Source organism: Nanorana parkeri, unplaced genomic scaffold, assembly GCF_000935625.1.
Source record: "Nanorana parkeri isolate BGI_ZX_2015 unplaced genomic scaffold, ASM93562v1 scaffold289, whole genome shotgun sequence".
NCBI lineage: Eukaryota > Metazoa > Chordata > Amphibia > Anura > Dicroglossidae > Nanorana > Nanorana parkeri.
In genome coordinates this window covers 563,507-591,009 of record NW_017306557.1, presented here as the reverse complement: position 1 = coordinate 591,009, position 27,503 = coordinate 563,507, and the positions used below count along the sequence as shown (strand labels likewise).

Sequence of the window (27,503 nt, the reverse complement as noted above, 5' to 3'; positions counted from 1 at the left end):
GGATCCCCGCTGGGGATCCCCAGCGGGGATCCAGAGAAGCGGCGGGAGGAGAGGACATGGCGATCACTGGTAGATCACGATCGACCTTGTGGGCACCCCTGCTTTAAGTTATTAAAAGATAGAGGGGTAAGCAGGAAATCATACTTTAATAATCAGTGCACTTTAAAGACGAACTCTGGGCAGAAACAAAATTAACCCTTGCAGTGAGGCGACAGCACTGTAAAGCTTAACCATTCATTTTGGTCTAGGGCAGGGGTAGGCAACCTTGGCTCTCCAGCTGTGCTGAAACAACAAATCCCATTGTGCTTCTGCTCTGGGAGTCATGCCTGTGGCTTGCAATGCCGTATGGGATTTGTAGTTTCAGCACAGCTGGAGAGCCGAGGTTGCCTACCCCTGGTCTAGGGTGTAAAATAAAAAATGATATACTCACCTGATCCTCTGACCAGCATGGCGGCTAGACCTAGTCCTCGCAGCCTCTCTCCTTCACTGCTCCACCGGTTGTATGTCTCTTGGAATCCTCACATCTAATGCACGGTATTAGACATGATGATTCACGGAGCAGAGGGGGAGAAGAGGCTGCGGGGACCGGTCCAGCAGCCAGGCTGGTCTGAGCATTGGGAAGTACAGTCCTGGCCAAAAGTTTTGAGAATGACACAAATATGAATTTTCAAAGTCTGCTGCTTCAGTGTTTGAAGATCTTCTTGTCAGAAGTAGAATTACAAGCTGTTCATAAGTGTCAAAGCCTTTTATTTACAATTGCATGAAGTTTACGCAAGGAGTCAATATTTGCAGTGTTGACCCTTCTTATTCAAGACCTCTGCAATTTGCCCTGACATGCCGTCAGTCAATGTCTGGGCCACATCCTGACTGATGGTAGCCCATTCTTGTATCATCAACGCTTAGGGTTTGTCAGAATTTGTGGGGGGGTTTTGTTCACCCAACTCTTGAGGATTTACCACAAGTTCTCAATGGGAAGAGGTTCTGGGGAGTTTCCTGGCCGTGGACCCAAAATGTTGATGTTTTGTTCCCCAAGCCACTTAGTTATCACTTTTGCCTTATGGCAAGGTGCTCCATCATGCTGGAAAAGGCATTGTGTTCTTAGGCAAAATTGTGAGTGAGCCCACTCCCTTGGCTGAGAAGCAACCCCACACATGAATGGTCTCAGGATGCTTTACTGTTGGCATGACACAAGGTAGGTGGGAAGGTATTTTCCGGATGCCCCAAACAATCGGAAAGGGGATTCATCAGAGATAATGACTTTACCCCAGTCCTCAGCAGTCCAATCCCCGCACCTATTTACACATTGCAGCTTTGCTCTCAGCAGAAGTTGCACTGAGGAAATCTTTCCAAACTCTAGATGTTGGTCTCACCAAAGGAGGGAAAAATAACTATTTGCAGAACAGACTATAGGTAAACATTATACTGTGATGGGGGAGAACATTATTAGGAATCATTTATAAAGATAAACTAATTTGTCAGACCCTCTGACCTGAGAGGACAGAAACTATCATACCAACAATCACCCAACTGTAGGAGGTACAAGATAAGAGTCCACAAGCCAACTAAACTGTAGCCTTTCCTCTGCAGTGCCCCTAGTGGCAGAAATGCATATTAGAACTGCATTGGGAAGTACAGAGTTACTTGAATTGTATTCCAGGATTCGTTTGTGTTCAGTTGAGAGAATGTGCAACAATTTAAGACTTCACATAAAGTCTCAGAAATCTTTCATTAAGGTCTTCTTGTTATATAGTTTGAACACCATGTCAAATATATATTATTTATCATTGTAAAAGAACATATTCCACACTTTTTTTATTTCAATTTTTCCGGGGGGAAAAAAAAGGAGGTGGGGGCAATGTTTTTCTCCCAATTTTTCCGTTTTTTTCCAGCCCTTCCCATCTCTAGTCTGTCCCTGATGTTTTTCCTGGAGAGAAGTGGCTTCTTTCTTGCCCTTCTTCACACCAGGCCATCCTCCAAAAGTCTTCACCTCACTGAGCATGCAGATGCACTCACACCTGCCTATTGCCATCTCTGAGCAAGCTCTGCACTGGTGGTGCCCCGATCCAGCAGCTGAATCAACTTTAGGAGACAGTCCTGGCGCTTGCTGGACTTTCTTGTGCGCCCTGAAGCCTTCTTCACAACGATTGATCCTCTCGCCTTGAAGATGTTGATGATCCAATAAATGGTTGATTTAGGTGCAATCTTAGTAGCAGCAATATTCTTGCCTGTGAATCCCTTTTCTGCACGGAGTGCTTCTTTCAGGTCTTACTGCTGCTCTTTCTCACACATACTATGCAAATGTTTGTCACTTTTGTCTATTACCAGGATGATATGCACAAAGTCAGCAGAGATTCCAGCAGAAGACTCAACTGTAGATCCTCAAATCATCTCTGAATTGGTTCTGACACTGTCCTTCCTTCTGGAGGGTGGCTACTTTTTTTCCCCATGGTCCCCGTGTCTGTTGTAAAGTAGTCACCGTTCCAAGCTCACTCCTGTGATGGACTACAATCTCACATTTAGTTTACCAATTTGTATTGTAATTATAGTTTATCACAGGAGTGAGCTTGGAGCGGTGACTACTTTACAACACACACAGGGACCATGGGGAACAAAAGTAGCCACCCTCCAGAAGGAAGGACAGTGTCAGCACAGCACACACTTTAATATCTGCCAGCACAGCACACACAGGGTTAATTATGTTAAACATGACTCCCCACAACCCTCCCATAGAAAGGGAGAGCCAAGAAGATTTTTATAGGATTTGTCATCAAATAAAAATATAAGCAGCATATTTTACATGCTATGTAGTATTCGGTCTGAACTTTATCTCCATGGAGATCAGCGAACTAAGTGGGGTGCTCACCCACCAAGCTGAACTTCAGCTGTCATGGGAAGTCACATCTAGCGGCCGGATTACTAACAAAATTGACAGCTTCCCGGGGAGGTCTGCTGGTTGCTAGGGTATGAAGGAAACCAGCAGCTGCTGGCATCCTAGCAACCAATGACCCATCCCCGCCCCACATCTGAATGTAAACAAAGGGGTGGGAATGTTGGAAGCAATAATTGATTAAATATGGCCATAGCTGCAATCAGGGTTGTTTCTCCCGTACACAAGTAGTGGCATAGTAGGTCAATTAGATGCAAGGACGCCGAGGGACATACTACTGCTGGCGCAGAGGGGGAAAGAGGTGACCCCTAGACCAAAACAAGGACTTAACCCTTCTAATGCAGGGCTACATCAACTGCAAGGGTGAATGGGAGAAAATCCAGGAGTTCTTCTGTATGCAGCCTGACCTACCAATGCTGATTTCAGTGAACATGCATACGGAATATGTAATCCCCTCCCCCCACAGATGAATTTGCTCCCACTTCACTTCAGCCTTTGTGCCCATGACTACACGATCGCAGGAAACCCTATCAACCAATCATAACTCAGCTTCCATGACAACTCCAATTAGAATCCGCAGAAAGCTGATTTGTGATTGGTTACTATGTGACCCCGCCTACAATGGTTCACCTCTGTCTGTTTATAATCTTTTGCCGCAGAATGTCCCGTATGCCTTTATCACTGCCAGCCTCACCTTCTCATCCATCACAGGGGAACTCCCCGCCTCTTTACCGGCTACATTCGACTGATTTTCCCCGGTCACTGCCGTACTGACAGACCGCCCCGAATCCCGCAATTTGCACAGCCACCTGCCGGCATGTCTCACACAGGGCGCCGCCATCATGCTCCTGTCAGACACCGAGTGTTGTGACCTCCGAGTATCATAGAGCGCAGGTTGAATAAGAGGGAGCGACAGCGGCCCCTAGCGGCCAGTCTGATTCATTACATGTACAACACCTTTGGATGGCTATAATGAGCTGAGCGAGGTCATTCTGTCTCTGATTTCCAAGGACAGTACCACATTCTGGGGAAATGTCCTGTCCAAGGTTTTTTCACACTGATTACATTCTCAATAAAAATCTCTGGAAGGCAGAACTGCAAACTATTCTGATTTCCTGGGACGATGGTTACAAGAAACTCTTAAAGCTATATTCCGGCTTAAGAAAATATAGTCCAGATACAAGATCGATGTGTATTCTTCCTTGAATCTTGGTGAGCTTTGTGTATTTCTTCCAGATCTATGTATCAATCCAGTGTGAAATGTCACCTCTGTGCAGGAGCTTCCTATAATAAAGACCGGTCACTGCTCCTCTCTCTCCTTGTGCAGGGGGACTGGTCTTGTCTCCGCCCCTTGCTATAGTTTTCTGCAGCCTGCAGTAAGTGAGGCCTGTTAGGCCCCTCCCACAGCTCTGCTCTCTGAATAGGCTATGTGCGACACAGTGATGATGCCGCTGTTAATCTCTGGGTCACTGTAATATCTGGGTTTGCAAAGGAATTGGATGCAGAGCATGTGGATTTATATCCTTCACAGTTAATGAAAGGTATATTTAAATAAGAAATTTGCCTGAAGTTCAGGTGAATGTTGTTGGTTTGCTTGAGGTTGACTTTCACCTTAAGCTGGCAATACACATCACTATCTGATTGCACACATTCTATTCATTCTCCTTTAAATCTAACACACCTCTTTCCACAACCAATGTTGTATTTTGCTATGCACCATGCAGTGTATCGTCCTGCATCATTCTCGTCGTCTCATAGATGCTAAGAACGGAGCCAGGTGCCGGGGATGCTGGCAATCCTGTGTGCAGGAGTTCCATTATCAGTGGCTGAAGAGGAGTGATGGGGAACCAGCATAGAAGATGGTGACGGGGACAGAGCTGTGATTGCCAGCTTGGATCCGTCACTGCTGGAGCGGGGCACTCTTGTAGGTAAGTGTGTCATATAATGTACAAGTATGCTGTGCAGAGAGCCAACCCCCAGCTAGAAAAAAATTCACTGTCATCCGCCCAAAGAATATCAAAACAGAACTCCAAGGAAGAATAAAAATGACCCTTGCAGTGAGGCTCCCCTGCCCTGCAAGGGTTAAATGCTCGTTTAGTCTAGAAGTAACGGAAAGAAACAACTATACTGTACTTACCATATCTCTGACACCCCCAACAGTCAGCCCTCTTTTCTCCGGGCCCTCGGCATCCTCACTTACAATGCAGTACTGCTGGTCCTGCATTATATGTTCTTGAGGTGTCCCTAGCATAATTGCTGCCTGAAGTAGGGGGTACTGGTGGCCATGTTCTGGTGGCGCTGGTGCCTGTGCAAGCTAACAGCGCTCTGGCCGGTGTCCCACCCAGCTCACTGGCATTACTGGTTGCAAGGAGCTGAGCGGGACGCTGGCCAGAATGTCCCTTGCCAAGAGCTGGGAGGGGAGATGTATATGGCCCTTACACATCTCCCAGCTCGGCTCTTAGCAACCTGGGGTGCTCTGGCCGGAAAGGGAACGACAGGCTTTGCCCCAACTTGACCCAAAGAGATGCCGTCTGAGGCCCTGTATGTGATGATGCAAAGTTGGAGCGACTAAAGAAGCAGCGAAGAGAAGAGGCTTCGGGGAACTGGTAGTGCAGCTGGGAGGACAAATGCAGGAGTGAGGAATAAGGCAAGTATAATTTTTTTTTAGGCCCCCCCCCCCCCCTAAATAAAATGAGTATTTAACCCTTGAAGTGCAGGGGGAGCCTCACTCTCAATCTCACTTCCCAGATTATCAGATGCCTATATCCCCTGCCGGGCACTATGGTCCTATCTTCTGACACCTGCATCACAGAGGAGCCAGGTGTCAGACACTCCCAGAAGTATCCACTACTGGAGATTCAGATGGTGGATTAAAGTTGGTGGCCATTGGAGAAGTACGCATAATATCTCGTTTTCCAGGGAACCTTTTAAAATCTTTTTTGCTGATGAAAGTGTTGCTTTAACCACGTGAAACCCCCTTCCTGTCCAGGCCATTTTTCAGTATTCAGCGCTGCGATATTGTAATTGACATTTGTTCAGTCATGCAAAGCCATACCTAAATGAATGTTATACCATTTGTATGACAGATAGAGTTTTCTTTAGTTGGTATTTACTAGCCACTGGGGTTTTTACATTTTTTTTTACTATATAAAGAAAAAAGTACCACCGTACCACGCAGTCTGTTTAAAAATGTTACCATGTCCTACAGGAATACTCATTCGCACATACCGTCTGTCCGTTTATATACAATGGGCAGACGACAACTGGTTAAAGAGATTCTATCACTGTACCCAAATTTATATTTGCATATACTACATTATAGAGAACAGAGACACGGACAAGAATCTGCTGAATATATGTTGAATTCTGCAGTATATAAATATAGATTTGGCATCACCAACTACCAGAGGATACCTGTACCTGTATACCTAAAAATCCACAACATTTCTTGGTGAGCCAGCCAGGAGATGTCATGGGTTTTTAGATATACATGCACAGTTATCCACCCTCAGTTAGTTGGTGAGGCCAAATCTATATTTACATATACTGCAGTATAGAGAACAGCTTATTCTTGTCTGTGTCTCTGTTCTCTATGATGCAGTATAGAGATTTGGCCTCACCAACTAACAGAGGGTGGGTAACTGTACTTTTATACCTACAAATTCATGACAACTGTAAAACTGAGGGGTACAGTCATTTGGTGCATGTTGTGCATTTGCAGACTGTCCCTAATGAAATGTACTTTTAAAAATGGTAATTGCCTGGCTGTCTTGTCACCCTAACTTTACTTTGCGTGGTTGCTGTGGGTCAGTTGATATTTTCCTTTTGGTATAGTTTCCCTTTAAACCGTGCTCAGTGTTGTCTCAATGCAGACAAGGCAATTTTCCTTGTTTACACACAGTTCACAGCAGTGTGTTTCCGTGGTGTGCACTGAAAAAAGTACCACCTGTACAGAATACCACATTACACCGCGCTGAGCCTATGCTACTATGTGACATTTCAATAACGTTATGCCAAAAAAGGGTTTATAATGTGTTGTGTTGTTTCTAGCTCAAAGGCATAGCAGCAATTAGAAAGCACAACATCAGCTGCACCACTTGTAGATGGACCCTATGTAGATCCAAATTCTAAATATGTGTACATAGTTTCCTATTTGCCTTGTAAATGTAGCTGTGCAAAGTTTTTTGTATTGGTGTAAGTAAATGTTTGATAAATTACTGTTGATACAGACAGTGTCTATTTTCTCTGGGGTCTCTTTAAAGCAGTGGTTCTCAACCTGTGTAACCTCAGGACCCACATTTGTCCTTGGTCATTAAGTCGCGACCCAAATCGCACTGCAATGGACCGCACGGCATTTCAGTAATGCGTGTTCCAGGCGATAGAACTGTGGGTGGGGTACCATTCAAACGAATGGCAACGCAACATACCTCCCACACCAGAACACAGTTGTGATTGCGTGGTACAGTGCGTTACTCTGGTCCAGGCACCTCTATAGGACACACGAGGGAGCTGTAATCAATGCACGTATGGATGGAGCTCCCTCGCGGCCATAGCCCCATCATATCTCACCTCAAGCTGACACTCGATGCTGGGCAGCATATTCTGAATGGCTGCTTGGCGGGAGAACTGACAGTGCTGCGCTAGGGGGAGGCAGAGGAGCCTCTCACCTAGAAAAGTGGAAGGCATGCAGCGACCCACTGAACATGGTGTCGCACCCACTTTTGGGTCACAACCCACCAGTTGAGAACCAAGGCTTTAAAGGGTATCGATCATCAAAAACTAAAAATATGTATTTCTGTATTAAATTCCCATAAGTTCTATCCCACTCTTAATAACCATATCAGTATAGAAGTTTGTGACTGTGACAGACTGCATTATATATGTCATTATTTATTTTGCCCATAGTACCCCTTTAGGGCAAGTACCCTCATATCATTGAACTAAAGACACAGTACCTGTGCATTTAGAGCATGCTATGGCACAATGCAATGCACATTAGGTGCAATGGTGCATTGTTCTGCCATTGAGTCTGGCCCACAGCATCACAACACATACTACTGTGGTACCATGCTTTGCAGCACAGCACAATACACACCCACCAGTGGGTGCGATGGGGTGGCATTCAGAATGAATGGTAACACAATGCACCAGAGCTCTGTTATGGTGGTGTGTACTGGCCCTCAAAGCACTGGAGGGGCCTGTTATACATCAAGGCATTTGGAGAGTTCATGACGTGTTTGCTTCAACCTCAACAAAGTGCATGAAAACAACCTTTTCAGGTATCTACTTTTAATTTTGTTGCAGAGAGAAATGTTTAAGCCTTCATAGTAAACAAAATGAATGTAGTTTTACCATTTTTCTATTTTATATTCTTGCTTGTTACATCCACTTACGGATTAAAGTAACTTTGCCTCTTACCAAAAAAGTTCGGCCAAGGCAGAGGAACACCCCCACCTAAAGTTTCTCCCAATGCTTCTAGAGACATCTGATTTCTGGATCCCCTGCAGTGTCCAGTGGTTTCTTCTGCTGACCACCACATCAGTACTGTGTCCTGTAATTAGTGGAGGTCAACAGGAAGAACCACTGAGCATTGCGAGCATGTTTCTAACACATCGGGGGAATCTTTAGGTGTTCCCCCGGCCTTGGCCAAACTTTTTTGTAAGAGACAGAGTTACTTTAATCCATAAGTGGACGTAACTGGCAGGATCAACAAGCAAAAATAGAAAAAAAAAAGTATAGGCTGGGATACTACAGAGGTATCTGGGCTACAACCTCTATAGTTTTACATTTAGAGAGTACAACCGGATCACTTCTAACGCAAGGCTGACAGTCAGCTTGTGTGGGCTATGGCAATCAGGAAGGTATTTAAAAGCCGTGCCACTGCCTCCATTTAAGCTTTAAGACGGTAGCAGCAAAAGGGTTAAACACACATATATTATATAAAGGATTGTTTTAATGCCAGATCTGATGATAAAGTGTAGGATGGCCTGAATCTACAGTAAAATGATTTTGGAAAGTGTAGAAAGGGAATGATGAAAAGTGGCCCAAATCTTATGTCTTAAATGTATCCCTTATTAGTCTTGTGACTGTAAGCTGGTACAGACAGATCTATTCTAGAGTACAATGTTACTGATCATCTGACAAACTTATATACCTGTATTATCACCCTTGTGTATGGTAGAGCACCATGTGAAATGAAGTGGCTGCTCTCTAACAAATATAGATGAACACTGGTAGAAACATTAGACTACACTCCTAAACAAAGTTATTACACACTAAAATAATCAAGAAGTCCATTGACATGGAAAACATGTATTTATTCAAAAATTATCTCACCTCCCTTTCAAACAACTGTTGTAGAAACTTTTATTTCAGAATTCAGGCAATAATGATGTGTGGAAGTTTTCTGGACATGGAAATTGCAGAATAACAGAGTTAAAGCTCTAAAGTACACAGACTATGTCCATTGGTTACTGCACACATTTTGTATCAACTTTAGTGTCTACACAGTGAATAAAGAATCCAGTGTAACAAAACATATTGGCAGTTACGGAGGAGTATTAAGCGTAACAAATCCCTTTATCTTCCCTGCCCACCAATTATTTTTTGGCTTGATGTGTTTACAAGGTTTCTAACGCAGAACGTACACCATCTACCCTCTTTCCTGCTAAAGGGGTCGCTATCTAAAATTAGGTGGGAGACACAAAGCAGTGAAAACAAGAAACGTAGAAATGTCTGGTGAGGACACAAGAGGGCGCTCTGGATGTGCTTTTTAATTTTTGGCTGCGTGTATCGTTGGTCTCAATGACTCTCCTCGTCCTTTTCTGTCAGGTCTTCTGTGGCACTGGCATTGGCTGCAGAGTTCAACACTTCTTCAAAATCTCCAGCTGATTGTTTGGGGCCACCAACTTTTGACTAAAATATAAAACAAATGCAGTTATTTTAATTATGAGTCTGCAAAAGACAACGTGTACTCAAAGCAAACTTGTACACTGCCAGTATTAGACCAACTAACAGTGTTATTTCATAGAAGACACCATAAGTGGTCGGCCTGTACCCCTTGTCTCCGGCCTCCTAAGCTCTCCAAACTACCACCACAGTGCCCTACTATTCCAAAGCAAATTTCAACCTTCTCAAAGCAGAGACAGAGGGCTATGCGCACTCCCTGATATCAGCACTATGTGACGACATTTATGTCTGGTGGCTGGCTGGTCAAACACTCACAGTACGAGGTGTAGGACAGGAGTTACATGTGCCCCAGGCCACAAAGATGTCAACCTGGGAGACCCTAGGGTGATAAGAGAGGGGCAAAACTGGCCATGACTAAATGGTTCAATGGCATGGTTTAAAAAGGAGAATTATAAATGTATATAGTAAAAAAATAAAATAATAATTGTTGAGCAGACATATGAATGATAAGAATCACTTTCAAAGGCCAAGAGAAGTTGTACTATGCAGTGTCTATGTAGACATAACATTCCTCATATACTGAGAAGTCCGCCCAGCATATACTGTAGAACAAGATAATTGTACTGTGCATCAATGATACATACAGAATAAAAACAGATGCTGAGAATTACACCTATCATACAGAAAAGGAGAATGGTTCCAGAAAGTAGATTATGAAGACACACCGGCACTCCAATAGTGAATCAAATATGTCTGTTTATTTGATGTATGAGTGGCATAGTGTGATACACTTAATGCAACGTTTCAGGGTCACACAGGATCCCCTTCATCAGGCAGAACAAGTGATCACTTCATATTTTACTTGTTATCTACCACGGTTGCCAGCTGTCGACTAACGTAGCACCCACACTTTTTTCTTTGGAAGCGGTTTCTGAGAGCGATTGGTTAATGGACTTTACGCTGGTTCTAGAAAGCACCCATATGATTGGAGTTACACTCAACATAAAGAACAAGACAGGTGGTACTATACAGAATCCATACATACAGAGTAGGGATGCACCGACACCGGCTTATCCATTTCGGTACTCGCTGATACGGAATACCGATACCAGCATCCGTGGGCCTGGATTATCAGGAAGCCGGGAGTGATTGCCATGGAAGCCGGAGTTCTATTGAATGTCTACCAATCAAAAATTAAATAAAGTTTATTATCATACCTTTAGGTTTTCCACCTTCTCTTCAAAGGACTTGAATGTAGGTGAATTCCTAGACAAAACAGATTGGAAGTCAGAATTCTGTTTAATACCATGATAATTACATTACATAGATACTGGCCTCACAAGTCTCTGGAGAGGTATTTTATTGTTGTAGTGGTTGGTTCTTAAAGAAGAACTGCGGGAATAGTTTTATTAACCCTTGCAGTGAGGCAACCCCCGCGCTGAAAGGGTTAACTGCTCGTTTTTGTCTTGGTAAAAAAAAAAAAGTTGTACTCACCTGAACCATGGAGACGGGTGGCTCTTAGACCGGTCCTTCCAGCCTCTTTCCCCCTCCACTGCAGTGGGCTAAGGTCCTATAACGCATCATGTTCTATACACAGTGTATAGAAGTGAGGATGCCGAGAGACATTTCAAAATCTGCGGCAGAGGGGCTTCAGTGAGCACTGTGACATCTGACCACCTCGGAGCTTTGTGTGAGTATAACTTTGTTATTTTTGAACCTAGACAAAAACAAACACTTAAACCCGTGCAGTGCAGCGGTAGCCCCACTGAAAGGGTTAATACATTTTTTCCTGAGAGTTCTTAACTAGTAATCCTAATTGTAAAAAAAAAAGCTTTGGCCATTGGGCTTGATATATATAGACGGTAATGGGGAAGTGTTTCACAAGACATCTAGACTCTACCTGCAGAATATTGAGGGCGAAATGCAGAACCATAGATAATAAAGACATGCACACTTCTAACCGGGCTTATAACTCAATACTTTACCTCATAGCAGGCATACTAATGGAATGTTGTATAGAGCGTATACTAATGTGCAGCAGTAAGGGAAAGAAAGATGGCATTAGTCAAAGTTTAGAAACTATCCGAGCATTCAATATAATACAACACACTGCTTCATTTTGATAAATAAATACATCATTCATTATTATTTCTATTGCATTCTAACTGGTTAATTCTGAAGAGAACAAACTTGGTGTATTTCCACTTTTGGAGTCAAATTTGAGAAAACCCCACTATATATGTTTGTCATGTGTTCCCATTTCACACAGAAAAGCAAAAAAGTTTTTTTTACCTTTTATATGTTTCTTTGGTGAAGGCCTTTCTGCAGATTCCAGGTTACTCTGAGAAGTTTGACCCTGTACTTTTACTTTTCACTCTGAGCTTCCCCTTCTTAGCATACAATGCTTCTAGGTCTTTAACCCTTTGTTAGGACAGACAGTATTTAATTCTAATTAACAAATGAGTGAAATCTGCCAGTACAGACGGGGTTAATTAGAGTAAACAGAACTTCCCGGAGCCCCCCCCCTTAACATTACATACGAGGAGAAGCTAGATAGGATTTTTACGCATGTATAAAGCATTTAAAAATGAATGCAATTTTTTTAAGCTATGGTATGTGAATGAGAACATGTAACAGACATAAGATAGGTGTTGTCCTAATTTGGCTGCAAAAGTGGAACTACACTTTAGGGTCCATTCACACCAATTGTGGTATGTTCCAGAGCGGTAGCTGCTGGAACGCACAGCAATCACTCACAAAACTACCCCCTTCGTTCTGGAGTGGGAGAGGGCCTGGCGGTGCATTGAAGTCAATGGCACCGCAGTCACTCCCCCCTGCAGTGCGATCGGACGCGTGACAAAACATTGCCTGCGTTCCAGGCCACTGCAAACGCAAAAAATGCTGCATGCGCTATTCTTTGCGTTCACAGTGGACCAGAACGCAGACAATGTTTTGCCACATGTCCGATCGCACTGCAGGCGGGGCTGCAGTGCCATTGACTTCAATGCACCACCACGCCCCCCTCCCGCCCCAGAACGAAGGGGGTAGTTTTGTAAGCGATCACTGTGCGTTCCAGCAGCCGCTCTAGAACGCACCGCAATTGGTGTGAATGGGCCCTCAAAGTGCATGTAAACCCCAAAACCAACATTTAACATATTAAAGCTTATTACTCCATAGATGTGGTGGCTGTATTAGTTTTCATTTTTCAGGCTAAAAACATTTTCATTTTGAGCCAGTACAGAAAATACCTTCTCCCTACCCTGCTGAAGGAATAGTACCTACCTGCATGCTACTGTATGTGTGATGTATTGCACTATGAAACTGTAAATATCGTTTTTTATCCTTACATTGTGTGTTAAGTAAATGGTATCACATGATCAGATCTACCTGTGTCTCCGTGTTTGCCTATGGTCCATGGTGAAGGAGGATCCTAGAGAGTCATGATAGATTTGGTTGCTGCCATGTTAATCCAAGAAGGCTGTCTATAATAAGAGTCCCCTTTATTTGGTGAGTTTTATATAGTCAGCGGTTTTGGATGGTGGTCTCACTGGGATTGGACTCCGAAGTTCTTGAAGGAACTTTGTATTCAGAGACTTCACTGTTGTGGAACTTTTTACATCACTGGGACTCGTTTTTGCAACTTTTCCCACATTTGAGTTTCTTATTGTATGCACGACTGCTTACATTTATATGAATAGGTAAAAGCACTGTTTTTTTCTTTGATTATCTGTATTGTCATACAACCATTTAAAATAGCTGCATATTTATTAGTTTATTCACATTATTTGTATCACAACTTTTTTTTAGAAAGTTTTTCATCAAAATGTATTTATTTTGGTGAACAAACAGCAGAGTGTTTTTTTTTTTTGTTATTCACATACATATTCTACAGAAAATACCTATTGATTTTGTCAGAAATGCACTTTACTTGTCACTTCCTGTGAGCATAAAAGATACACATCAATTCTTATCTTTGTTGTGTAAACTACTAGTTCCGTCAATCAACCTTGTAACGGAGATGAACAAAAGCAGACATTTTGAAGTACAGCTTGTGCGACCACCATAGCTGCCCCAATGGATACAATGGAGAAATATATGTAGACACGAAAGCATAGAAAGTGTGTAATTTGCAGGATTACCAGGTAAAATTAAGGGAATAAAAGCCTGAAAAAAAGAAAACTAATGCAGCCACCACATCTAAGTACTGGTAAGCTGCAATATATAACATTCTTGTTTTTAGGTTTAGATACACGGGATATTTCTGCAAATGTTGCTTCACGGTTGTTACTTTTTTTATAATAGCATATGATTTTATCATTTTTGTTTTTAATAATAGCATATGATGTACAAATCCACACAGTGTAGAAGTTGTGGTAACCTAAAATGATCAGTTCCATAAAATAACTGAAATAAAAATAAATTAAATAAAAATGTAATATGACATCAGGTGTCCACACATTCCCACACATGTGTGCAACAGGGAGCACTGAGCCATTTACATCAACCCTGACTCAGAGGAGCTTACAATCTAAGGTACCTCCCCAGTCATTCATACACACACTCTGCATCTACCAAAAGAAATATGAACGGAGAATAAAAAAGCCTGCCTGCAGAAAAAAATACTATGCAGCCAAAGTCAGAATTAGGCCCTGCATTCCAGTGTTCCAAGGGAAGACAATACTAACCACATGGCCACCATGTGGCATTAAACATTATTATACTATTATATTTTAATGGGAAGTTTGGGCAAATCCTGAGAGCCAGGTAGCCAATGAACCTAAAAATAAAAGTTAAATACAAAAGTTCCCCATCACTCAGCCTGTTAACCATCAAAAGAAACTACACCACTTGTAAAATTTCAATAAAACAAAGTTCTTAGTTTGCATACAGCAACGGATAGATGGACAAGCCCCATGCCAGCTTCTTATTTTGTAAGAAAGTTAAGGTCTCCTATCACGTGCACCTTCTCTGTTAATTATACAATTATACAATGCCTGCCCAAAATAAAGTCACACACTCTAATATTTAATTGGACTGCCTTCAGCTTTGAGTAACGGCACGCATTCCAAGTGGCATTGTTTCGATAAGCTTATGCAACAACACATTTATTTCCATCCAGAGTTGCATTCATTCTTCACCAAGATCTTGTAGTGATGATGAGAGAGTCGGACCATTGCATAAAGTTTTCTCTAGCACAACCCAAAGATTCTCAATGGGGTTAAGGTCTGGACTATGTGGTAGCAAACCTATGTGTGAAAGTTATATCTCATGCTCCCTGAGCCACTCTTTCACAATTTGAGCCCAATCAATCCTGGCATTGTCATCTTGGAATATGCCCATACCACCAGAGAAGAAAAAAAATCAATTGATGGAAAAACCTGGTCATTCAGTATATTCAGGTAGGCAGCTGACCTCATTTTTTGGACACATAACATTGCTAAACCTAGACCTGACCAACTGAAGCAACCCCTGATCAAAACACGTATCCAATGGAAGGCTCTGACCTATTTGCTTAGATAAATCCAGGTGGTGACTTTTTTGGATCGGCAGTGTATATTGAATGTCCACTGATTTCATATTATATTTTTGTTCTTTAGTTTCAAATACAATTTAAGACCGCGCCAGCATGTAATAAAACACAATGTGGCATATTTAGAAAGCAGTTAAGGTGACTTTCACCAAACATTCACTGGTGGTAAATCGGTCATTTAACACATGTGCAACAGGAAGATTTAGCTGCGGTGAATGTATAGTGAATGTGAGATGAACAACTGTATAAATATGCCCCAATGTTTTCAAGCTAAAGACACATGGCTTGAACAAACCTCAGGTCCCAGGATAGTTTTTTTTCTACATAGTACAAAACCAGAATTTGTGAATTTACTCATCTCATTCTTTAATAGACTGTAAATTTACATGAAAGCTGTGTATCAATGACTAAAGAATTTGTTAGCCATACAATTGAGCACGAGTCTTGAAATTTCAACCAACATTTGAAGGCAAAAACAGATCAAGTCAACCTTCCACCAACAGTTTTGATTTTACAGCTCCAACAGAAACTGTTCATGGGATGATGCCTTGATCTATATAGTTGATTTTGTGACCCACAGCTTGGGTGAACTTGTTAGATAAACGCATGTTCCAAGAGCGCCAAGACACTCACTGGCTTGCAAACCTCTCATAATGGTTCAAGATGACACATCTGCCACCGACTATTCTATGTGACAACTCCAAGTGAAAAGATCATTTGCTCTTCCATGGAGAAAAGAGACCCATACACCTACCAGTTGGTGAGATCATCTAAAATACTTCAAACTTTCTGCCATTACAAATATGCACAATTGACACTCATTATAATTAAAGATAAGCTAACAAGACAAAACAGAAAGTGCTCTACCTCCTTCCTCCAATGCAGTTCCATTGAACCCTGTTTGCGAAACCAGGGTTTTCATCTGCCCTTCATCATAAACCGTAGAAAAAAAGTCTTGGCACACAGCACTGGATTGAGTAAATATCCATCTTCATTTATTCAAGGCATAAAGCCAGACATAGCAGTCCTACTAATACATTTTAGCTAAAAGAAACCCTAATCATAGCAGCGATTAAGGATACTTTTGGCTGAAACGCGTTAGTAAGACTACTATCTCTGGTTTAATACCTTGAATAAATAAAGAATATTTGTACTGGATCCACAATCATGTGCCAACACTTATTTTCTACTTGTGATAATTATTGCACCCTTACAATGGCTAAATAAGATAAGCAATGCTGGAATCAGTTGTACTGATTGCAAACATCAGAGTATGCCACTAAGCTCTTGATGAGATGATTGTTTAATGCTTGATCACTACATGAAGTCCTCTTCAGTTAATGATTGTGACAGTATTATTACATGGTTTTCACATTTCTCAGCAGTTAGCTTGATTTTGATGCGTGTTGACCACACTGAGCACAAAGTTGTTTCTCTTTGAAGTAAATGTCCAAATTGAACTGAAAGAATAAAGATTACAAGCTGCACAAAAGCCAAGGACACCGAGCTAAATTAAAATGTCACATTGTGTTAGCAGCTTAGTTCACAAAGAGAAATTTTCTGTCAAAACATAAAAAGTACATTCAAACAGTACATGTTCTGGCGATGAAAATCTTCTTCCAGCAACAGAAACCTTATTTCACCAATCCTGCAGGGGGTAAGAACAATACGTACACAAAATATAAACACTAATATATGCAAGAGCAGGACTACAGTGAGACCAACGACAAGAAACTAAAATGAAAGGGTATTCATGGTCAAAAATAAATATTTCTATACAGATACTCCTCACTTAACGACTGAGTTATGTGCCTATGACCAGGTCGTTAAGCGAATTGGTAGGTAAGCGAGGAAGTGTATACCGTGTTTCCCTGAAAATAAGACACTGTCTTATATTTTTTTGGGCTCAAAGAAACACACTAGGTCTTATTTTCGGGGTAGGTCTTTTTTTTTTTTTTAAATGTACAACAATCCACAGTTATTCATGTAGAAATGAAGCGAAGTGCGCTTTCACTATGGACTCCTCACAGGCGGTGTGCATTTGGTATCACTCTGCCTTTAGGTCTTATTTTCGGGGCCTGGGCCTGAGAGAGATCCTGGGCTGGATACTGTATCAGGATAACCAACAAGGCCTAGGGCAGCTGGAATGTGTGGTCAGCAGCATAGCCATACTGTACTGTAGTGTTGGAGATGGTCAGTACTGTAGTGTAAATCTGTAAAAACAGAAGTGTAAATACTGACTGAGAATAGTAGCGGAGCAGAGAATGGAGTATGCAAGATGAAGCCATGCATGGCGGTGAGATGCCACGTTCCCGCACGTACCGTCGGAGAGCTCGTCGTAAGTACGACTGGTCGCTAAACAGGTAGGTCGATAATTGAGGAGTATTTGTATTGAATTTCCATAAGTTCTATCCCACTACTTATAACCACATTGATCTACTTCCTCAATGCACTGACAAAATGTCCCTCAGCCCTGTGAATATGCACTTCCTTCATCACCACTCTAACTAAGGTTGCCGTCTGAACAACAACTCAACGTTTGCACTTCCCACAATGTGACAAGATGGTGGATGCAATGCATGATGGGCTATGCCATCTTGAGAAATCAAGACTGCATCACATGAAGCAGCAGGGAAAGAGACGCAAAGCACACTAGGATTGTTGAAAGTGATGAGCAGCAGTCACTACAAAAAAGGGAGTTTTGAAAGCAGAACTCTGGGATGTGCAAAAATAAACCCTTGCAGTGGGGCTACCCCTACAATGCAAGGGTTTAATGCTAATTTTTCCCCAGAGGATAGATTAAAGATATACAGCAAACTCCCAGTTATCCAGTACCCACAGGGATCGGTAGGTGCTGGATAACTGTAGTTTCTGGTTGCTTGAGAGTTAATAGTAACTCTCAAGCAACCACACACCCCCAGCACCTCACCCTCCTGCATCCCCATTCACCTGCCAGCTAGCTTCCACAGCCAACAGGTGAATGTAAGCAACCGGGAACAATATTGCCAGATTGCTATTGGCTATTTCAAATTGCAATGGCCAATAGCAGGCTGACTACTGAAACCCCACCCACCAAGCAGAGGAGCGGCTCTGAGAGATAAAGTTCTCTCTCGGGCCCACTCCTCTGCTCAGTGTGCGGGCATGATAGCCAGACTGCTATCGGCTTTTGCAATTTACAATTGTTTACATTCTGCTGCCAACCACGGAATCTAGCCGCCGTACAGCAGCAAGCTGTAAACAAAGAATTTCGTTAGCCACTAAATACATTTAGTTAGATGCTAATGAAATTTGTTTAGTGTGCACCAAGCTGGGGAGAAAATCGAGGACATGTTTTGTTTTTTTTGCCAGTTCCTTGAATGCTGGATAAAGGGGAGTTTACTGTACTTACCTGATCCTCGATCCTGGCTGCTAGACCAAATCCCTGCAGCCTCTTGTCCCCCGGGCTCCAGCGGTCTAAGGACCCGTGACATCATCACATCTAATGCAAGGTCCATTCACTTGCAGTACACATGAGGACGCAGCGCGACATAGAGGTGAACGCTGACTGCCACACATGTCTGACTGAAGATCGGGCCAGTATATTTTCTTTATTCTGACCCCTAGACTAAAACAAAAATGTAAGCCTTGCAGTGCAGGGGTAGCACCACTGCATGGGTTAATTTTTGCACATCCTGGGGTTCTGGTTTAAGTAAGCTGTGACTGCATGATCACAAAGAACTCTAGTATGTAGTCATATTACAATGCTGATGTTATAACAGGATAGTATACTGTATGCTGGGACTTTAGAAGTGGAATCATAGACTATTCACAACAGATGAAGTGCTCCATTTAGTCCGCTCCATTTATTTGACTTATTAATTCATGTTTATGCTGACAACTGTGGTTTCCCAGATATTTTACACCAGTTATAAACTTTGGTTTGCCACTTACTCCTAAGGCCTCATCCACACTGTCCACTTGCGGGTTTTTTTTTGCGTTTGTCTGCAAAATCTGTTAGGCTGGATGCTTTGTTTATGCTTCTAGATGTTTAACATGACGCGCCTTGACACACACATGCGTTTAGATGCATCTGTCCTTTATCCATTGAGGTAGCCAATGAGATTTCACCAAAAAAGCGCATATTGCATTTACATGAATTTGCATGTGCTTCGGTGCGTTTAGAGGCTAAAATTGCTTCCTGGATGCACCCGACTTCTATTTTTTCTAAACATAGCTAAACTGACTGCATCTAAAAGCATCTAAATGCAAGGTGTGAATCGATCCATTGGAAATCATTAGGTGCATATATATGCGTTTAGAAAACCATGTTAAACGCATTTAAAAGCACCTAATCGTACCCTAGCATGAATGGCGCCAAAATGTTTCCCAATTGCTGTGTGGACAGCCTGCCCACCGAAAAGGGAAATCTTCCCCCAGTATTAGCGACAGTTGGGGGCCAGCACAAAGTGAGGCCTTGGGGGCCCTCAAGGAGAAGTTGACTTCTGCTCCTATATTGGCTTACGCTGACTACCGTAAACCCTTCCGGGTGTACACTGATGCCAGTCTTCAAGGACCATGTGCTCGCTCAGGAGCAAGATGGAACTGAACGTGTGATCGCATATGCAAGTCGGAGTTTGCGCCCCACAGAGCTTAATCCAGTCAACTACAGTTCTTTTAAACTCGAGGTTGTTAGCGGTGGTCTGGGCCATCACTGAAAAGTTTGCCGAGTACTTAGTGAGTGGTCGAGTGGACATATATACTGATAACAATCCTCTGGCCTACCTCGAGACTGCTAAACTGGGGGCCTTGGAGCAACGCTGGGTGGCACGACTGGCCCGTTTCAACTATACCATTCACTACAAGCCAGGGCGCTCCAATGGGAATGCTGATGCCCTCTCCCGGTTCCCCCTTGAACGGCCTCAAGATGACCTAGATGGCGTCTCAGTATACCGCGAGCTGTAGCTCGCGGTATACTGAGCTTAGGGTGACGGGAGGACGCTAGTTTGTGTCCTCCCGTTACCCTAAGGAGAACTATGGGGAAAAACACTGACCCCATAGTTCTCCTTTAAAGGAGTATGTCAGTAAGATGGAGATTCAATGGCTGGAAATAAAAACCATTCAGCATACACAGTGCAATAATGTAATTGGTGGAACAATGTCGGGGGGAACTAGTTATTATGTTTTAAATATAGACTGGTGTGGAAATGGCCCATAGAGGTTGCTTCATAACACAGGGGTAAAGAAAATCAGAAATAAAGCAGAGCAGTTGACAGCTGTGGTCAATAAATTTAACATTTTCATTTAAAAGAAAACATATTAGAATTTTGATTGATCACCATGGAGAACAAACTCTACTATTATTTTGCCTGTTTTAACAAATCTGCCTCTTAGAGAGTATACATATAGGATACATATGTGTAAAGTGTTCATGTACCATACAGCAGTCAATACATGGCCACTCACGCAGCTGGGCGGATCCCGTCATCTAAGTCGGGATCCGCTCCGGCTGCGGCGTCTCAGTATACCGTGAGCTGTAGCTCGCGGTATACTGAGCTTAGGGTAACGGGAGGACGCTAGTTTGTGTCCTCCAGTTACCCTAAGGAGAACTAATGGGAAAAACACTGACCCCATAGTTCTCCTTTAACTGAGTAATACAACACAGCAATGTTACTGTTACATTGCATTTCCTTTGTTTCCTTCATATGCAGGGTGACCTTCGTAAAAGGAAACAAATGCAACCACCACAGTCAAAGATTGGTAAGCTGATACATATAACAGTTTTGGTTTTGGGTTAAGATAAACTTTAAATCAAAAGAGTAAAATGATCTTCTGTGTGTTAATAGAATATTTCTTCCATGAGGGCAGAGGATTGTGAGATACGTCAAACAAGTCATGTTACACAGCATGTAACTTGCATTCCCATGCATACTCGCTCCTTCTGTGACGCAATAACGCTTATGTGTTGGTGTCACTGTACAACATTATAAGTAGAATGAAATATGTTGGCTGCAGTGAATGTCGCCGTTTTATGTTGGCTATGTAAAAGGCAAAACACTTGCATCCTGTCCAGAGAGTATCTTTGACATTATGATCATAAATTTGCATAAGTGCACATTTTATTATTTTTTGTACAGTTCTCTGCACCTGTCAATCACTAGGCTCAAACACAGATTAACAAGGTAGAGACAGGGGGGGCTGCAGTAAGAACTACAACAGGACAGCTTCCCTCTGTGGAAGAAATTGGCTCCAGGAAGATGTACCTAAAATACCAATATCCAGTAATAATATGAAAGCAATTACAGAACTCACAGTTATCTGGCGGATTAAATACTTACTTTACATCTTCCAATTTTCTCGTAATGACAGAACCAACAGTGGAGAAGGCTGCTGAGGCTTTCTGTCCAGCATGGGACAGGGTCTCCGAGGTTTTCCTGTACCTGCAAACAAGAAACTAGTGAGATGACCGCTGTATTGGTTTACATGATTGTAAAAGGTGACACAACACAAACTTTTAACATTACAATAAAGTTTTATGTGAATACAATCAGCCTAATTTGAATTCATTTTATCAATGTTTTAAAGGGGGATTGTTGTAGCTTAAAAACAGAGGCATTGCTGACCACTTCTTCCAAACGTCGTCATGCTGACCCCTTTGGCTTACAGCAGAACTAAAATGAAAAATTTACGGTTGTACCTAAATTTCGGCTGCCAAAACATTTTATCCAAAAATGGTACTTTGGGCAAAATGCAAAAAGTGCGGCCGAATATTCAGCGCAGCCCTAATTTATCTCCTCCCCGCTGGACGCAGATCTGTGTGCCCTCCAATGCCCACTGGTCTTCCCTGCCTGTGTCAGGAGAGGCAGCTGGGATTCGAGGGAACAGAGACCGGCATCCAGCGGGGAGGGGAGAAGCTTTCAGGAGGCCGAGTGTGGCGGTGCAGGGAGGAGAGCGCTCAGGATGCCGAGTGCTGCGAGAGAGGAGTCAGCTGTCACAAGTGTGTCCTCAATCTCTTTTTCGATTTTAAAAGAGAAATATCAGGAGTCTGATTAGACCCCTAATATTTCCCCAGAGCCCCTGACAGTTATGAAAATAAATAAATAATAAAAATAAAATCATTTTAAAGATTTTAGAAAAAGGTTGGGGGAAAAAAAACATAATTTTTGGTTTTGGTTTCTGTTTTGGCCTGACAACATTTTATTTTAGTTTTCGGTCCAAAAATGTCTTTTCAGTGTATTGCTATTAAAAATATATTGCAGCTTAACAGTCCTTAGATGCGATGGTTGTATTAGTTTTTGTTTATCAGCCCAAGAACATTTTCAGCAAGTACAGAAAACACCTGACGATCTTACCAGAACAAGGGAAAGTGTGTTATTTAAAGGAGCAGCAGTTAAAAAAAATATAGGGGAAAAAAATGAAAAAATGAATGCAGCCGCCACATCCAAGGACTGCTAAGCTGTAATATGTTTTTTGTGTGTTTAGACGCACTTTAATTACCTACTCCAATCAAGTATGCAGATATGGACTTCTGAGTTTTCTCTGACGTTCCTGATCTGAATACTTGTTGTGGCTTAGTCATTTAGAAAAGACTGAGGCCAGTAGGTCAGCATACCAGCCAAACAAAATGTCAGAGGATCCAAAGGAAGATAGGTATATGAAGCATAGAAGAAAGCAGTTAAGTTAACCTGTTGCTTTTCCCTGCATCAGCAAAGCACATAAGCCATAAATGAGCAGACTTCATAGCTGACTATGAAAGTCATTTTTGACAGACTGTGATCTCAGCTTGGCAACACCATGTTCCACACATTGATCATATTGCATGCCGAGCCTTAATACACTAAATCAGCGGTTCTCAACCTGTGGGTCGTGACCTCGTCGGGGGTCGAATGACGATTTGCCAGGGGTCGCCTAGCGGCTCCCGGCCGCCCCGGGAGAGAATCACTTTCTCCCGGAAAGGTTTACTCTGCTCGATCGAGCAGATTAAACATTTCTCTGCCCTGTTTTTGTTTTTACTGACATCAGGGCCGCCGTAAGTCAGAGAAAAAAAAACTTTCCCCCGGAAAGGTTTACTCTGCTCGGTCAACCAGAGTAAACCTTTCTCTGCTCTGTTTTTTTTTTTTCTTTTTCTGACATCGGGGCCTGCAGGCCGCCGTCAGTCAGAAAGAAAGAAAAAAAACCAGGAGGAATGCATAGCTAGATTCCTATTGGCAATTTCACCTTGCAATAGCCAATAACAAACCAGCTATTGCACCCGCCCTCTGCTGCTGCCGCCAATCAGCAGAGGGGGACCTGAAGTTCTCCATCAAGTCCCCTTTCTAGTGATTGACAGCATCAACTACTTTACACAACATACAGGGATCAAGGGGAACAAAAGTAGCCACCCTCCGGAAGGACGGACAGTGTCGGCACCAATTCAGAGATGATTTGAGGATCTACAGCCGAGTGATACACAAATAAGACACATTTTTGTTAATAGTTACCCCTGGTTCACACCTGTATGTTTTGTAGCGCGTTCAACGCTCTACGAACGTTCTACAAAACGCTCAAACATGAAAATCCCATTGTTTTCTATGGGTATGGTTCACACTTTGCCGTATTTCAGCCCGTCTGAACGCGCTACAAAACGGCCTACGCCTGAAAAGGTACATGAGCTTTTTTGCGGCGTTTTTGTTGCGCGTTTCCATTGGGATACAACCAAGTAGCCCTTGGAAACGCGCATTTGTTTTACCGCGAATCGCGGTAAAAACGAGCGACAATCGCGCATATTCCATACGCCTAGGTGTGAACAGAGCCTAAATGTACACATTTTAAAAATGTAACTCTTGAGTTTAGTGTTACTTTAAAAAGTATATTTTTCATAGATATCTGTACATCAAACCAGAAAGAGGAACAAAGGGACTTAGAAGAAAAGGGGTTGGTGTTCCTACCTGGAGATCCGACTAATTATACGCCCTAATTCAGGTTTGCATATTCGCTTATTTAGACCGATCCGTGACCAGACAATCATGTACAAAGTGTACAAACGAATAGTTATACGTCTGATTATTCCTAAACTGTCACAGTTCATTATTTATGAACAAAAAGGAATCAATGATTCACGCGGCCAGTTTGCCGGCGACATTAATATCGAACATAAAGGAATATTCAAGTTTACACGAATGAATAAGGATCTCTAAGAAAGAGAATTTGGGATTAAATAAAGAGAGCATACTCTGTGAACTGAGAACGAGACTTCTTTACTGTCAAGCAGTACGCTAATATAGTCTACATATGGCTACAATGTCTCACTCAAAGTGAATGATATATATCTCATGACGACTGATCCGAGCAGTCTCCTCTTTTTTCATATTTTATAACATCTACAGGTGCACACTCAGGGTATGTTCTGCAGGGAGCCCCTATGGAAGATGATAGGGAGAAGCACTCAGCACCTTTTTTCCGTATCGGGGGGTTTTTAGGTTAATAATTTATGAGGATCGATCCGCAATTATTCATGTATGTCTGTAACCAAAAAGTTTTTAATGGTGAGAGGTGTTTTGAATGTGTTGTCTTTACTGTGTTGTTTCAATGATTTTTTCTAATAAAATTTAATTTTTGCATATTGGCTGCTTGTCCGGATCCTTTAGCTGACCGCTGCTGACTCGTTACCTCCTAACGAGTTAATCCTCTTTTTTCCTTTGAACAAAGGGACTTGGTTGTAAATGAGGGACAGTTGAGAGTTATGAATGCATCATATGTTCAAACGTCCTGGGTAGGTTATCAGTATTCTGTTGTATCAAATCCCTTCAAAATATTGCAATCCTGTGACTGCTTTGTAAACAATCCACTGGCTCAAAAAATGACAGTTTCCCACAACAAATTAAAAAGATCAGTTTTGCCCGTATAAATGGATTTTCTTTAGGAATGATGGATTTGTCTGGATGAAATCAGATGGCAGTTTGTGTGAAACATTAATTTAGTACACTAAATCCAAGTGTAAAAAAGGGGAGCCGCACTCCAGAAATAAATTTTCCACACGCAGTTTAGTCCATGAGCATAAATAAACTGTACACTGGCGCACAACTTTAGGCTAGGTTCACACCTAGGCAATTGAACTGGTGAGCTGTTTTCGTGCGTTTGTCGCGCGTTTTTGTTTGAGCGATTTGAAAACCGCGCAGTTGTCGCACGATTTTCAATGCATAGAGATATATATGGTACCCAAATCGCGCAACAACTGCCTGAAAATAGCTCCTGCACCTTTTTGCGCTACAGGAGATTTCTACTGAGCGACAAATCACAAAGGACAGCTTCCATAGACTTGAATGCAAATCTCTAGTTTGCACGATAAAGTGGCTAAGTGTAAACCTAGCCTTAAACTCTCACGCGTTCCACCATTATGGCTTGATCACAGCTCATTTATTACAATCATTTTGTAAAACATACAATTTATTGATTGAGGTTTTTGCTTTCCGTGTATGGGCAGCAGGACAATGGAGGAAAACATTCTAGAGCACTGACATATCTACATAAAAATTACAATGGTCCTTTTTACATATCTGTAGGCAGCAGCCGCAACACTGCATATAAAGAACTGAACTTACACATTGGTGGAGGCAACATCTTGTAGGCCTTTGGAAATGTTCTGCTTCAGTTCACTCAGCGGAGTTACTCCAAGCTTTCTTTTCAGATCGGCTAAATACCTCTCCTTTGCGGCTAGCACTTGGCTGAGTGTTTGTATTTCCTCTTCTACCTGAAAGGCAATGGAATGTTACATCACAAAGGCGGCCAATTACAGTAAAAGGTACATTTGGTCTGCATACTTCTAATGTGATTAAAGCTAAACCACAGGAAGGAAAAATCTTTACCCTGGCTGTAGGTCCCCCATCCCACTACAAATGTTAACTGCTCATTTCACATAGGAAATAAGGAATAATGGGATATTTTTCCCCGGCAGCTGCTCTCCTCTACTGTCCCAAGTCCTGGTTTGAGGACTGCTGGTCCTGCATTGTATGGAAAGTCATCAGAGAACTGCAACTGGTCAGGCAGCAAAGGGAAGGGGCTTCAGGGGAGCTGTCTCACAAAGAGGAGGGAGCCTGCAGGAGGGAGGAATAACGTAAGTACAGTGGTACCTCGGTTCATGAACTCAATTCGTTCCACGATTCTGGTCGCGAACCGAAATGGTCACGGACCAAATCAAATTTCCCCATAAGGGTTAATGTAAATAATGTTAATCCATTCTGACCCCTAGGAACGTGGTCGCAAACCGATTTTGGCGTTTTTTTCATAGGTCTCTGGGCTTCAGCTTTGAAAGCAAAACTCAGGGCATGTAAACCCCTCCCAGTGCTGCCAGCCTCAGCAACTATTCTGAATATAGTCTCATAATACCAACCCTATATACAATCTGGACTCTTCAAAATCGTTATCTGGAAAGTCGGAGGCGTTTTGATTATGATTCTGGCTATTTAGATGTAGCTGCCTGGTAGCGGGTCCCAGGGACAATTAGACACCCATAATGTTCTATGTTGCTGCTTCAAACTGTAGGGCCCTCCAGCTGAGGTGAAACTACAAATCCCATCATGCATCTGCCTCTGGGAATCATGCCTTTGGTTGTCAGAGGCTTGCAGTGCCTAAGGAGATTTGTAGTTGCACCACAGCTGGAAGGCCAGAGTATGCCTATCCCTGCTGTATGGTAACGTGTGGACAGTATGGCTCTCCATAAATGAGCAGATGTATCTCCAGTTACAAGGAGTGGGGAGATATCGGGCTATGCTCGACCAACTAGTGCTAGTCCAGAGCCTGAACACAGACAGTGGTGCAAGCACACAAATTTGAACCCTTTAGGATGCATTCACACCAAAATTGGAAGGAAATCCCAAGTCAATGGAGGGCCTGTTGACTTGCAATTGTACCTTCGGATTTCTTTCTGATCCGCTGCTTTGCGATACATTTTTCAGCGGATGTCAACGGAAGGGCCCCAAGAAATGAATGGGTGTTAATGGGGCTAGTTCACATGTTCTACTTTTTCTCAGCGCAATGTAATGTAACACAACGGAGCAGTGCGATCTAGCACCATTCACACCCATTCATTTTTCGGTTCACTTCTGTGAACATCCATTAAAAAATGTACCGCGTGTTTCTAAACACGCAGGCACATTTTGAATTTCTGTTCGCCAAGGCTAACTGTAGACGCCATACTTTCACCTCGCGTTGGGCCTGCTGGTT

The 27,503-nt window shown here is 42.5% G+C and overlaps 2 protein-coding genes across 4 annotated transcripts in view; both read right to left on the bottom strand.

The window, feature by feature from the left end:
• MRPS28 (mitochondrial ribosomal protein S28) overlaps positions 1-3,775 on the bottom strand; it is a 67,452-nt gene extending 63,677 nt beyond the window's left edge. Inside the window, exon 1 of the mRNA XM_018557541.1 lies at positions 3,582-3,775. Coding sequence (XP_018413043.1) covers positions 3,582-3,731 — 150 coding nt within the window. The 5' untranslated portion in view covers positions 3,732-3,775. The remainder of the gene's footprint in view (positions 1-3,581) is intronic.
• A 5,453-nt stretch (positions 3,776-9,228) lies between these two features.
• The window catches only part of TPD52 (tumor protein D52), a 31,197-nt gene continuing 12,922 nt past the window's right edge, over positions 9,229-27,503 (bottom strand). Inside the window, exons 3-9 of one of the 3 annotated variants that reach the window (XM_018557544.1) lie at positions 25,883-26,031; positions 21,641-21,742; positions 18,741-18,754; positions 12,688-12,706; positions 11,782-11,823; positions 11,014-11,062; positions 9,229-9,802 (exon numbers count right to left, since the gene is read on the bottom strand). In XM_018557544.1, coding sequence (XP_018413046.1) covers positions 9,689-9,802; positions 11,014-11,062; positions 11,782-11,823; positions 12,688-12,706; positions 18,741-18,754; positions 21,641-21,742; positions 25,883-26,031 — 489 coding nt within the window. In that variant the 3' untranslated portion in view covers positions 9,229-9,688. The remainder of the gene's footprint in view (positions 9,803-11,013; positions 11,063-11,781; positions 11,824-12,687; positions 12,707-18,740; positions 18,755-21,640; positions 21,743-25,882; positions 26,032-27,503) is intronic. The other 2 variants (XM_018557542.1, XM_018557545.1) reach the window with 2 other exon arrangements.